At 38.8% G+C, this 15,489-nt stretch overlaps 1 protein-coding gene across 1 annotated transcript; it reads left to right on the top strand.

The window, feature by feature from the left end:
- The first annotated feature begins 338 nt into the window (after nt 1-338).
- LOC146492710 (germ cell-specific gene 1-like protein) lies at nt 339-13,216 on the top strand. Its single transcript, XM_085147938.1, has 7 exons — nt 339-500; nt 2,458-3,449; nt 6,127-6,321; nt 8,255-8,314; nt 8,407-8,565; nt 9,706-9,817; nt 11,756-13,216. The coding sequence occupies exons 2-7, from the start codon at nt 3,254-3,256 to the stop codon at nt 12,342-12,344; spliced, it is 1,311 nt and encodes a 436-aa protein (XP_085004064.1). The 5' UTR covers nt 339-500; nt 2,458-3,253; the 3' UTR covers nt 12,345-13,216.
- The last annotated feature ends 2,273 nt before the right edge of the window (nt 13,217-15,489 follow it).

Here is a 15,489-nt window from a genome sequence, read left to right as displayed (position 1 = left end):
TTCAGGCAACTGAAGCAAGAAAACATCCAGCAAACTCAAAATCATTTTCTAATCACGGCCCAGTGATTTGTGCAGTCATGACTCAGTATAAACAGTAGCTGCACTTCACTTGTGTTAAGACGGGTCAGAGTTTAAGGAGCAGAATTACAATCACAACACCAGCTCTCGTCTCAATCTAAGCCTTTCTATACCATGTATACAAATTAATCTATAGGAGGACAGGTCAGCAAGGCCGTGACTGAGGGAGGAGGCGTGATGAGGAAGGCAGGCGAGGCGAGAGTGGAGGAAAAGACACTGCAGGGAGCAAAGGGGAGGGAAAGTAACAGATGGACTTGGGAGGATTAGAGGGAAATCTGGGTGGGTTTCTGATGGAAACTCACCCAAAGAAGCGTGAGGGAGTAATAAGGGAGCATGAAAAAGAAAGGTGAAGGAAACTGGAACCCTGCTTGAAGACAGATGAAGGAAACACAAAAAGAGCCTCTCCTGAGATCCAAGGAAAGGTAAGTAGATTGTTTTTCATTATGTTCTGCAAGTGTAAGCCGATCAATCGGCAGCAGCTGGATTTCAGCTTTTACTGATGAGATGAAACAAAGAGTTCTCTCAAACAGGGAAACTATATTTTTTACTTGTATTTATGGAAATCTGTGATGCTTCAACGAGCTGTGTTAATTCAGTTTTTCTATCGCTGACAGCTTAAACCAGTAAAACCAGCATTTCTAATCTAAGACTGAGATCAGAGTCAGTAAAAATGAATGTCTTGAGGAAGGTGTCACCATATCGGATCGTCACCATCGTTGTGTTAAACCTGACAATGATTTTATCAGGATGTCTGTGGAAAATGTAAAAAATAAATAAATAAATAGCTCAGCCCCTCTCCTTCTAGGGATCTTTGAATTTCAGGTTTTGTGCAGTTTGTCTTCATCATTTAGACTTTTATACTGATGACGTGGTCAGGTGTGTGGTACCAAATAATCCAGCAGAACAGCACATGCATTTGTGGAGTGTAGGATTATAGGTTTGCCTCACGCTGATTTGATCAGATGAAATTAAACCTCAGTGCCTCGTCAATCAAGTTGTGAATTTAGTCATTTGATTAAATTGGGGCTCTGTGTGTGGGTGTGGGTGGGTGTTTATAGCGTACACAGAGAAACTCCTGCTGTGATGCCCATTAAACTTTATCTAAAGTCGTTTTTGGAAATAGCTAAATTTTTATAGTTATCAACACTTTAATTCACATTTAGTGGATAATAAATTTTGAAAAGAAAACTGTCAAATACTGGGAAATATGATATGAAAACACACACACACTTTTGTTTTTACTCTCTTTACTTCTTTATTTTCATTTTTTTTTTAAAGTTTTCCATGTTCTAGACGTCTTTAATGATCTCTATGTTTCTGACACACTGATCGTATTTTGTAATTAATTGCTTTGCATGAATTTTGCTTTTGCTACAAGCTCCAAATCTGCACACATTCAGACTTCAGTGGAGTCTTTTTAAGTAATTGCTTGTGTACAAGCAGAGAGAACACAAGAACTGGTGATTAAGAGGTCAGGCCCAATACATTTGTGCTTATAATGTATGATGTGTTGCAATAGGACATGATACAATACAATATGGTCTGATGGAATCATATTATATTATATTATATTATATTATATTATATTATATCATATCATATCATATTTTATTTTATTTTATTTTATTTTATTTTATTTTATTTTATTTTATTATATTGTAATATAATATAATATAAATATATTTATTTATATTATATATATATATAATATATATTATATTATATTATATTGTATTATATTATATTATATTATATTGTAATATAATATAATATAAATATATTTATTTATATTTTATATATATATATATATATATATATATATATATATATATATATATATATATAATATATATTATATTATATTATATTATATTGTATTGTATTATATTATATTATATTATATTGTAATATAATATAATATAAATATATTTATTTATATTATATATATATAATATATATTATATTATATTATATTGTATTATATTATATTGTATTATATTATATTATATTATATTGTAATATAATATAATATAAATATATTTATTTATATTATATATATATATATATATAATATATATTATATTATATTATATTGTATTATATTGTATTATATTATATTATATTATATTATATTGTAATATAATATAATATAAATATATTTATTTATATTATATATATATTATATTATATTATATTGCTACATCAGATTCTAGTTTAATGATTTGAGTCTAATACGTTGTATTAAATATAACCAATTTACAAATGTGGCACCTGGCAGGATCAAGTGCAGCTCAAATCACTTGGACATAGACGTGACTCTGTCTTCATGACTCCTAATCCCAGATCTTTGCCTCCATCCTCTGTTTTTCCCTCTCTTAGGTGGTCGTTCAGACAATGACAGCATGAGTGTCAGTAAGCATTAAACTCATCCACCTAACTCCGCAAGATTACCACAGATTACCAGGCCCGAGGTAGGCCTGAGACGCTGGACTAATCACAAGAGGAACAGGTTGAAGAACGGGATGTGCCCTGAGAGTGGAAGCGATTAGTCTCAAAATCCACAGGATAAGATTTCGATGTTTGTCTTTATCTGAGAGGGGAGAAGATATTAATATGAGAGCTGAGTGGTGACTGCAGTGGAAACATGGGATAAATTTGTGACCAACGTCTCCAAAAGGAAACAAAGGTCCCAAATTTAAACCTGGCCTGCTTCTCTTCATCATGCCTATTTCGTTTAAGTGACACTGCAGCAGGAGGAGAGTTAGAGCTCCCCCTGCATCCTCTGGCCCGCACATCTGTCTCTTGTTTCCTTTGTGCTGGAAAAGATTAAATCCCATAGCTTCATCTTTCTTTATTCCACTGTTATTTGACCTTTGCTCAGCGCTAGCTCTCCTTCTCCAGCGCCGCCCTACTTCTATCTCTCCAACAGACTACTTTTTATCTTCCCCTCCGTCCTTCGTTCCACTTCTCAAATACCACTAATCCCCTCTCCTCACTTCTCTCTCTTTCCTACCACTTTATTTTCAATCTCTATTGTATTATCGCAGAAAGCTCCCCAATCTTCTGCTCCAGACAGGTCACCAGAACCTGTCTGGCTCTTGCAGCTATTTTTTGACACACACCTGCTAAAACCGTTTCATTTCTCATTTGGCTGCTTTTGAGTCGAGACACAGTCATGCTGGAGAAAATGTCCAGACGTAACCGCTCCCTGCTGTCGCTGTTCCTCACCTCTCTGGCCCTCACGCTGTCCGTCTGGGCTTTCTGCACCTCTTATTGGTGCGAAGGGACACACAAGGTGGTGAAGCCGGTCTGCCTGTCGCCAGTCAAGATGAAAAACTGCGGGCAGAACAACAGCCAGCCGTACACCACAGGTAAGACACACGGGCCACACAGTGCTTATTCTGGACATTTCAACGATTTCAAGGTTAATTTGGCAACAGCTGAAGTCACTGATGGTAACAGCAGATGCAGTTTAATCAGAAGTAATGATACAACTATCTACATAGTTTTCTTAAAAAAAGGAATTTTAGGATAGCTGAAGGACTTTTTTGCTTTATTTGCACTGTTGGTAGTTTTACTTCCTTTTTTGTAGTTTTCCGTACTTTGGGATTAGCTGTGATCAAATATCCCACAAATCAACCAACATAAAATATTTCTGTAATGTTGATCTTGATGGAAATCCTCAGGCTCCGACTGCACATGCACTAAACTTATTTATCATGCGATGGATGTTGCTGACATTAGTCTGAAAAGGTGAAACTATATACTGCTGTATATACTTCTTGCTTTGTTCTTTTACTGCCGGTCATATAAAACCAAACAATCATCCACGGATATTTTATTTTTCAGTTGGACAGATGTTTCAGTTTAACTCTGGCCTTTACTATTAGGGATTTCTATATTTGTGACAAAATTAAAATGATTTATGATCTAAAAGCTCACAGAACAGCAACAAACAACTGATACAAACTCATAAATTCACACACGACGTTCTTTACAGAAGGCAACGTGTTAGGTTTTGTATTGTTGATTGTCATTTATGCTTAGAAATATTTAACCATATATGCTTAGAGGTGTATAATTAATTGTGTAGTGATAGGATGTGTGATCTTTAGCAGGCTGCAAAGGCTTGGTGCGCATTCCAGAGTGTTCTGGAATCCACACCTACATCCTGGGAGCATGGGAAGAGGTCGTACCTTGTTTTATTGTTTTATGGTAGGATAAACGTGGCTATATCTGTTTTAGTCTAAGTGCCTTTTGTTTATATGAACTGCTGGACTTTCCAGACCAGTAGGTTTAGGGAAGTCATTTATGGGGTCACACTGACCCCACACACACACACACACACACACACAGGCAAGGTACTCTTTGTTTGTATGTAGACGTCGTATGTTAATGAACCTATGCATATTCATGTAACCTCAATAAAAGAGCAGTGTTACGGGGGAGCGGACGAGAGCAACTGGGGTCAAGCGAAGGAACGGCGTTTGTCCGGTTCTCTCCCGTGCACGAGAAACATGAAGAACTTTGCCTACTCGTGTCTTGCTTTGCTGTGTAATTATATTGTCTTCAACGTTCCAGCGAATAGGTTCAAGCTACAAACCTATCACAACAACTTGCTAAGATGCAGATATTTATCATAGCAACCTAATCTTTATAGTTTTGCATCTAAAAACATCTCTGCAGGTTATGACACAAAAGGTTAAACTCACTTTTAACATTTACATAATCTGCGTCATCGGTTTTGCTCATTGTTTGATGTAGTGTCACTATGAATTATGGGACAGCATTGTCTCCTTTTGTTTCTTGGAGGATGAGTTAAGGGAGATAATAAAGGATTCGAGCTCCTTTCCTTAGAGAATTTAAAGAGCTCTTATTATGTGCCTGCCACGCTGCTGTTTCCAGGTCACTTCACTCAGAAGAAAACAACTATTTGAGTATTTGACGGTGTCTGCTGTACTCCCATTAGAAATGGGTGCTCCCCTTTCCAGTATTCCCAGCTTCCTTACTGTGCCGTGTGCCAAACCTGACACTGGCTCCACCTCCTTATGTGGGTACAAATTTAGGTTGTCATGACCAGACCTTCTGCATAACCTATGCAAAAGTTCTGGGCCACACGTGGGTCAAAGTGTAGAGTTCTCAAAACGTCTTGCTTATCTTAACTAGCTTTGATGGATGTTTAAAGACAACTCAGAAGAGCATATAACAAATCTAAGCTGTGTTCACTACTTACTCCAGACAGTTGGAGCATTTGATACATGCATAATTGAATGAAAACCAGCTTCTAAGAAAGTGTTTTCACCCTGAGGTCAGTTTAAACATGAGTTATCTCTTTTTCTGCGAGTTTTCTTTTGCCTTCTGCCAGCTGGATTTCTCATTTCTCTTGGCTGGTTTGTGCAGAAAGTCCGAGCGCAGGAATTCTCAGTGCACCACAGTGTTGTCGCACGCCACAAGTCATCAAAAATGATCTTTTTCAAAGTGCATCTGTGATGTTGTTGTGGGGTGTGGGATCGTCCAGGCTTCCCTGTCACTTTTACTATTTTCCTGTTTGCTTATTACAGTAGGGCATTAGTAGTTTTACTATTACAGGATCTCCACAGCTGCTTGGGTTTAAGTATTTTTAGACTTTATTGCCAGAGATTCACATAATCCCGGCTTTGTTGGTTATCTCAGCACTTTATGGCAGCAGCTGCATGTTGTCTGGATTTGCTAACCCACTTTACCATCATTCAGCTTTAAACCAATTTTATCTCTGGGTAGTGTTTAATTTTTATTACATAAAAGAAGGGCTGATAACACGGAGAACGAGGTTTCAGGGCTGGATTGTGTTACACACTGTGACCCAAAGGTGACCTACTTCAGGATTTATAGCAGTTTGCTGGCATACTTTTCTCATGTTTCTGCAGCTCCAGTCTTATTGGAGCAAAAGCTCCTTGGAAAAAAACAAGAACACAAATTATTCTTTTAATTACTTAAGTTTGCTCATTTCAAGCAAAAAGGTTTTTATACCGTTTCTGTCCCCCTAAAACTCCTGTCCTCTTCATCCAGAGATGCCCACCCCAGACCCCAGGAACCCAGCCTCCAATGTCACGCTGTCTCCTCAGCAGAAGGAGGAGCTGGCCAAGTTAAGGAAAAAGCAGCTGGCCAACGCTGTCCACTACATCTGGGAGACAGGGGAGGACAAGTTCATGCTGAGATACTTCCACACCGGCTTCTGGCTGTCCTGCGAGAAGCACAATGAAGGTTGGTGAGTGGAACAGACTTTGATCAGGGATCAAACTGGGGGATTTCTGTGCCTGAATAACCTTCATAAAAAAGTCTCCGTGCAACATTCAACTGATTTCTTTCATAATCTCAAGATGACACTCTCAAAGTCTCAAAGTCAAAGTGGCTATGTAAAAGTAAATGAGGCGGAAATAAATGACCTTTTAAAACACGTTTAATTATAACATTTTTATTACCGTAATGACCCAAAAACTAAAGGCAGGAATAAGTTAATACATACATTAAAATGCATCAAACATCACTTAAAAATGGGCAACAGCAGATTTTCAAATATAATTTTAAACCTGTTCATGTGCATTAATTAAAATAGCCTCTTCAGACTGCAGTAAACATAACTGTGAATAAACAGAGCCTGCATGAAACCCTGTGAGTAAAGTTTACAGCATTTTTTACTTGCAAGTGAAATTGAAACTAGAAAGTGTCTGGAACGCATTTTAATATTAAAATTATTCAAAATAAATAAAAAAAACTAAGAGGAAAGAAAAATAAGGAATAAGTAAAATAAATCCAAAAAGCATCAAATCTAAGTGTCTCGGGTGAAAGTTTGGTGTGATCTGCAAATACTTCCTCGATTTGTCTGTCCTCTTTCAAGGACAAGCCACAGGCAAAGGAGCATTAAAAGCTAGTAAACAGTCAGTAGAGCTAATAATGCAGTTAGTATGCCATTAGATTATTCCTGCCTTGACTGTAAGAACAATTAAGAAGTGTTGCAGAGTATTTTTATGCACAAATACCTGGCAAATAATTTTATTGAACCATTTAATATCACATGCACAGCTGTAACCTTATTGGTCATGAGGCCACCTTGCAATGGCAGTGCTCAGGTATGTAACTTAAAGCCTGGCAGACTCTTAAACTCTTAAATCTTGTGAAACTTGCATCAGTCCAGATGTCCCACAGAATGAACCTCACCTCTTCCTCTGTCTGTGTTTTAACTGCTTCACAGATTTGTGCAAATTTGAATTTTTTTGCAAGAATCTATATTATTTGTTTTAACATCTGGTTGATGAGGACAAGTTGGAGATGTGCTTTCTGTGAGGACACATCTCAACATGAGGGGACAAGTCTAAAGATTTTATACGCACAAACACATTCATATGTTTTAATCTTCATGCGAGGTTTTATCCAAGCTTTACAAATCAAGTGGAGATGCCAGCCTCTTTAAGTATAAATTATTATTCCCTCTTTTTTAATGTCCTGTCACTGGAGCTCAACAGGGACATGCTGTCCAACGAATAAAACACAAACAGCAAACTTGGAAAATGCCCATGTGATCTCGCTGACTCAGCCCAATGAAATCCCGTATTTGCTTCAGAGGAAGATTTGAATACATTTTGTTCACAGCATCGGGATTGTGGATTTTCAGAGTCCAAATCTATCATTTAATATAGTGCACCTCATTTAAGCCGCTTTCTAAGCCTGGATTATTGTTGCTACGCAAAAAACTGATGGAAAACTGTTGGTAGTATTGAGTTAACACATGTGAGTCACACAATAAAGTGCAACCATCCTCTCGTAATGGCAAAAGAAGCTTGAAGGGGTTTCTTCTTTTCACGAACTAAATGATAATAGAGACCAAAGAAAACATTGGTATTGTTGTTAAGTGCCATATGGGCTATATACATATAAAAGCATATACAGAGTGATGTTGGGTATCCTGTAAACAGAAAGCAATCACTGTCTTACATCCTTTGATGGAATGATTGCAACTATGACTGATTGTGGTTCAAAGCTGATTGTAGCTTTAAATTTGACCTTTAAGTATATGTGTGCCTCTGAGTGTTTACAAAGGATTATTTTCCCCAAACCTAGTTTGTATAAAAGAGGTCGACCCCTGTAAACATTATAGATTTAAAGACAATATAACAAGCTTCTTAACCCTTGTTTTTAGGTGCAGATCAGGAAGAAAAGTGTCGAAGTTTCATTGAGCTGACACCAGAAGAGACACAAGGTTGGTCCAACACCAAATTTTCATCTCACAACAGAGAAAATCTTCAATATTTAACCTGAAGAAATTGTCTCTATATCCTTAAATGCTTCCAGGTGTGCTCTGGCTGTCTGTCATCAGTGAGTTCATGTACATCGGTCTGCTGGCTATGGGCTTGTTACTGATGTGTGTGGAAGCACTGTGCCTCTGCGCCAAGAGGGAAATGAATGCCCTCAAGATCAATGCCTTTGCAGCCATGTGCACTGTCCTCTCAGGTGAGAGCAAATAACATTTTCTGAGTCCTAAAAGGCTGTGGGCACTTGCTTGCTTGATCTAAAAACCTCAAGAGGAAAAGGGTTGGATACAAATGGTGGAAATGACTTTCCTTCAGAGGGCGTGTGGGTGAGGATCTCAGTAATTCAGGAGGGGCTCAGAGTAGAGCTAGGATGGATGGATGGATGGATGGATGACTGGATGACTGGATGGATGGATGACTGGATGACTGGATGGATGGATGGATGGATGGATGGATGACTGGATGGATGGGTGGATGACTGGATGGATGGATGGATGACTGGATGACTGGATGGATGGATGGATGGATGACTGGATGGATGGATGGATGACTGGATGGATGGATGGATGGATGGATGGATGGATGGATGGATGACTGGATGGATGGATGGATGGATGACTGGATGGATGGATGGATGGATGGATGACTGGATGGATGGGTGGATGACTGGATGGATGGATGGATGGATGACTGGATGGATGGATGACTGGATGGATGGATGGATGACTGGATGGATGGATGGATGGATGGATGGATGACTGGATGGATGGATGACTGGATGGATGGGTGGATGACTGGATGGATGGATGGATGGATGGATGACTGGATGGATGGATGACTGGATGGATGGATGGATGACTGGATGGATGGATGGATGGATGGATGGATGACTGGATGGATGGATGGATGGATGACTGGATGGATGGATGGATGGATGGATGACTGGATGACTGGATGGATGGATGGATGGGTGGATGACTGGATGGATGGATGGATGGATGGATAACTGGATGACTGGATGGATGGATGGATGGATGACTGGATGACTGGATGGATGGATGGATGACTGGATGGATGGATGGATGGATGACTGGATGACTGGATGGATGGATGGATGGATGAATGGATGACTGGATGGATGGATGGATGGATGACTGGATGACTGGATGGATGGATGACTGGATGGATGGATGGATGGCAGGACTGCCTTGTTTCAGTCATTCCTACAATAATAACCTCCAAAATTTGAATTATTTCATCTTACTTTTTTATTTTTTAACCATATTTTTTCAGGTTGCAGCAAAGGTAACTGTATCTCCATGTTTCTGTCCTCTCCCAGGCATGATGGGGATGGTAGCTCACATGATGTACACAACAGTGTTTCAGATGACTGTGAGCATCGGACCTAAAGACTGGAGGCCACAGAGCTGGGACTACAGCTGGTCTTTTGCGTAAGTTTCAATTAATCCAAAGTAATTATTCTGTATTAAAGTAAAATATTCCCCAACAATCTTCAGATTAGATTAAATATCCCACAGAGTTTGATTATCACCCAATATTGTCATAATATTTTATATCTGCAAGGTGTGTAAACATTATCTGGTTAGCAAGCTATACAGAAAGCTGTTTTGAGAGTGGCTGTGACAAAAACTAACCTATAGCTGTGGTCAGGAGTTCACATGAATGATTGGCATGGTGGCTTTTAATTATTTTTCTATATTTCTTTTTCTTGGGTCAAATGATTGCACAGAACACATCTTTAATGACTTTAAAAAACAATAATTGAGAGCACGAGTTTTTAATTTATCTGGAATTTTCTGTAATCCACACGGGGTCAGAAGCATGCATAGAGACTCAAAAAGATACTTAATACTGCCACAAATATCTGGTTAAATGTCCCTTACCAGACACTTTTGGTAGCCACCAACAAGCGTCTGGCATAATTCTAGCTCTTCTAGATATTTGACCAATCTTATTGGCTTATTTGTTGGATTTTTAACATGGTTGAGGTCAGGGCTTTAGGTAGGTAGGTGCATAATGTTAGTTGCTTTGTCCATTTCATTTTTTTAATTATATTTTTATTGAAGAAAAAAAAGGGACTTGTTACAATAAAGTGCATTGACATTATTTAGTCAAAAAAAGAAAAAAAAAATTTCTTAGTCCTTTTGTTTTACATTCTGATAGCAAAAAAAATAAAATTAACTCATTGGCTTGACAGTGTGTTACATAATGCAGCATGTTTAACTTATTTACAAAGACTACATTAGGTACATATTATGAAGTTGAGGGTCAACCTGACATTGTACGATACGTGGGAGATACACCAATTCAGGGCTGGTCTTACCTAAATTCAGGGCGGATGGGGGACACAAAGCTAATCCATTTATTCCATATTTTGTAGAATTCGTCTTTTCGAATTTTTAAAAAGAATGTCAACTTTTCCATTTTAAATATTTCGGAAACCACATTAAACCAATCCTCAAGTGTTGGCGGAGTTGGATTTAACCACTTTGTCCATTTCAAAACCAGTGCTGATGTGTGTTTTTGATCATTGTTCTGTTGAAATGCCCATTTGTATCTAAGGTGCAAACATCTAGCTGTTGGTTTGAGGTAAAGTTTAATAATTTGAACATATTCCTCCATTTTTATTATCCACTTTATGAAATGTATCAGTACCACTGACAGGAAACAGCATGATGCTTCTACCACTATGCTTAACAGTTTGTATAGTTGTCCGAGGTTTGAAAGCCTCACCTTTACTCCTCCAAACGATTCCTACTATCACTGTAGCTCAATCTTTGTCTCATCTGACCATGAATCTTTCTCCAGGAGGAATTTGGCTTGGTTTAAAATTTCAGTTTAGCTTGAAGCGTCGGTTTGGGACCTGGGACATCTTTCTGTCTGTACTCTCAGTCCATGGCAATGTAAAACTGGTTTCCAGTTCATGGGAGGCTTGAGCCTTTGTGGTTCCCAGGCTGTTCTTGAACTTAATAGGCCTTATTTGAAGTGAGTGTACGTATATGTTTGAGCCTTCATTGATGCTCCTGACCATGTGTGGATTAGAGAAAATTTCAAATAAATTCAAACTTGTGCATCCAGTTCTTGTTTTTTTAAAATCATTAAAATGTATGGTTTATTGTCATTCCACTTTGGAAAAAGAACCCTTCAAAGAAACAATTAAAAGCCCCAAATTTCCATGACATTCTTGCCCGTGGTGAGTGGATGTAAACTAACTGACCACAGTTATAGATGCTGTCTCTTCAAGCTTCAGTAGTTATACACTTTAAAGAACTTCACTGTACCACTTTCTGATCTGATCGAATCTTTACACAACCTTTTGTATTGGCTGGTCATCATACTAGAAAGATTCAATCTTTCCCCCTCTCCAGCTTGGCATGGCTTTCATTCAGCTGCTGCATGGCAGCTGCTGTGGCCACATTGAACTCCTACACCAAGACCATCATTGAGATGAAGCACCGGGCTCGGGTAAGGCTGGAGGAGGCCCGAAATACCACCAGTGCCCCCTCCTATGAGGAGGTTGTTCGAGCTGGGCCGGGAGGGATTTACTCCGTCAGTCAGCTGATGCAGCTTGGACAACAGGGGGCTCTAATGGACCCAATGTGGCCCAGAGGAGTGGGACCAGCTGTTGGACCTCTGGCATGTGGCGCTGGGGGAGCACTGCTCGTTGGTGGAGGAGGAATCGGAGTCGGAGGCATGGGAAATCTTGGCGTTGGGATGGGACTGGGAGGAATGCCATCTATGGCAGGTGCTGGGGGAAATGGTGTTGGAATGGGAGGGATGGGAGGTGGAGCAGGGGGAGGAATGGGAGCAGGTGGAGTAGGAGGGGGGAAGCTGGCAGAGCCTCATGATGTGGTTGTGGTGGAAGGCTGCGGCACCGAAGGATGTGAAGATTGTGAACGTGAGATGGACGAGATAAATTATGCCCTCCAGGAGGAGCGAGAGGACTCACTCTGCTAAGACTGCTCGGGGCAGAAGACCTCGACAAACATCTCTCCACGGCAGATTTTACTCATCTCACTAAAACTACAATAAAAGATATATTTAAAAAATTCACAGGACTTGCACAGACACACCTTTAACCTTTAACTGCTGTTTTGTACATGTGGGGTTTTACAAATGACGTTTCAAATCAATTCTAGACTATTTTCAGTACTACATCTATTACAGTATGAGAATTTCAATTTCTGGACCAGTAGCGAGTAAAAGAGCCTGAACTGTTAGTGTTGTGGTTTATTACTGTAAGAGTTACCACAGCAACATCTTCATCCTATCTCAGTAATGTTTCTGTCTACATGGCGGTATAAACTCTGCAGACATATGTGCAGTAGAAGAACCAAAATAACTGGCTTAAAGACAATGCAAGCTGCACAGAGCTGCAAAGTTGGGATTATTATATTGGCAAGTGAATATTTGAATAGGGTTTAATACTTGAATCAGAATATTATGATGTAACATTTGTTAGATTTGCCCTTCTACATGTCTTACACATGGAGTTAGCTTACAGTTGTTCCTGGCTGGAAGTACATATAACTTTAGGCAACTGAAATTTAAACACAAACACACACACACAGTTTGATTTTATAAAATTGCACAAATTATTTTGTTTTTCAAGCCTTACATTTCTTCAGGGATTTGATGTAATTCAGTGACTCGTTGGATGTTAGAGATGATGTGAATGTATTCAAGGGGCAATAATACATAACAAATAATATAACACAAGTTTGCAATCACATTTGCTGTATGTATGTTTTTATTTTTAATCTGTTTTTGCATGATTGTATAAAATTCTCTCCACTTTAAGGTGATGAATAAACATGAAGCACATTCATTGCATGACTGGACTCGTCACTTGTAACAGACTTTAATGGAGTCGATGATACTAAAGTTCTTCAAGTTCATTCGAGTTAAGGTTTTAGGCTTTCAGACCTAACTTAACTGTAGCATTCGGTGCTATGTGCACCCACATAGATTTGCATTCAAACAAATAGACTTTCTAAACTTTCTGAAGATGATGTACCAGTGCGTCATTTCTACTTTAGAAGAGTCGACCTCTGTAAAAACCTTTTCAGGAAGAGACTTGTCAGGAAGAGGCCAGACTCTATAGATGCCCTTCTGCATCCAGCAGTATGCACGGGTCCACTGCGACACCCGAACCGCAGGTTTTTGGTATTTCCACATTGGCTTCATTCATGCTAGAGATACAGCTCCAAGGTAATGTATATTTGCATCGATGAAATCAAGAAGAACCAGAATTTCGAGTGTTTGTCATCTAAACCTGCAGATATTTCTCAAAACTGTGTCAGAAAAAATGTAGTTTATTTACATTTCTGAAGAATAAACTGGAAATAATCAACCAATTTTTTGTCTGAAATATTTGGGTGTGACGTGGCTCGTCTTTAGCCTGTGGCAATAACGGGGTAGACTGTGATCAATGGTGTCTTGTAAACTTAGTGTTGACATCAGAGTTTTTTTTATCAGTTTTTATCATTTATGAAGATGTTGCAAGCATATTTATCTTTTTGCATTGTAACTACATCACTACAATAAATTAAAGAACCAACACTCGCTGACATCTTTAAGTCAAAATACACAGAAAATAAATAAAAAATACATCTGCTTTTACATTTTAATAAACAAGAAGTTACAATTTTTAATTTTTTGGTCTTTAGCTCGGCTTTGACATGTTACATATATTGACCTTGACCTTGAAATAATTTCGGATGATTTCTACTCACTTTGGAATTATTGTGACTTTTTTTCTTCTTGCTATTATGAGATTTACCTTACTTTAAACATTAATTACTTTGGTGATCACTTTACCTTCCACTAGAACCATCTAAAAATCCAAGTTTTAACTCGCTGAATAGAATCAAATTGCTGCAGAACCAATATGTCATGGTCCTGAGTCTGCCGACTCAGTGTTTTGTGTTTCTTTGTGCTTTTGTTATTCTGAGTATGTATTCTGTTATTATTTGCCATTTGTTAGGGTTCTGTTCTGTGCCTGCCCTGGTCCCACTTCTGTGTTCTGTCTGTCTATCGTGTCTGCGTGTGAATCTGTCTAAGTTCAGCGTCTCGTCTAGTTCTCTGTGTCTGTGAGTTTCCTGTCTTATTCTGAAGGTCCCCTCTCATGTGAGCAGTGTTGGGGAGTAACGGAATACATGTACCGCCGTTACGTATTTGAAATACAAAATATGAGTAACTGTATTCCGTTACAGTTACCGTTTAAAAAGGTGGTATTTAGAATACAGTTACTTTGTTGAAATAAATGGATTACACGGCGGTACTTCCCTGTTTCATATTGTCGCGGGTCAGGACTGTTTGGGTTTTGTTTGACAGCTACATTCGGCAGCGTTACGGTTGCCATGGTTACAGGGTGACGTTCTCTCTCTGCGTGTTTCCTGGGTGAGAGAGGCCTTGTTGTTGTTGTTGTGCTAAGCTAATAGGCAGAATGCTACAGGTATAGCTCTAAAGAATGTAGCATCATAGGCAGTGTAGTCCGTGCTGCAGGGAGAATGGACTGCTGTACCCGTTATGTGTCTGTGAGCGAGGGAGGGAGAAAAAGGAAAAGTACGAGCTGTCATCGAGCAAAAACGGGAGCTGGAAGCATGTAAATATAATAATAACCACTGCAGCCAAGAAGAGAGCTTGACGAGCCCAGTTGTAAGTAAGCTATTAAGACTCGACTGTACACCGTGTTCGTGTTTTCCTACAAAAACAATAAGTTCTGTTGGAGCAGCCTTTCAACGCCTCTCTCTGTCTGTCGCTAGCAAAGTTGACCCAGACAACAAAGTAAAGCTAGTTTTCAGCTACGAGCCGACACAGAACCCACCGTATTAGCCAGAGGTCCCTTTACTACGGTTCTGAGCCGCGGACCTTCAGTTACAGTAATAAATCACAGCAATAGTACATTCATGTAGTTGTAAACAGCATGATAATATATTAAGTAATCCAAAGTATTCAGAATACGTTACTCTCATTGAGTAACGTAACGGAATACGTTACAGAATACATTTTGGGGCATGTAATCTGTATTCTGTAATGGAATACATTTTAAAAGTAACCTTCCCAACACTGTCTGTGAGTGTGTTCAGTTTACGTTTCC

Source organism: Neolamprologus multifasciatus, chromosome 22, assembly GCF_963576455.1.
Source record: "Neolamprologus multifasciatus chromosome 22, fNeoMul1.2, whole genome shotgun sequence".
NCBI classification, from domain to species: Eukaryota; Metazoa; Chordata; class Actinopteri; order Cichliformes; family Cichlidae; genus Neolamprologus; species Neolamprologus multifasciatus.
The sequence above is the reverse complement of the archived record's forward strand: the minus strand, read 5'-3'. Positions and strand labels throughout refer to the sequence as shown.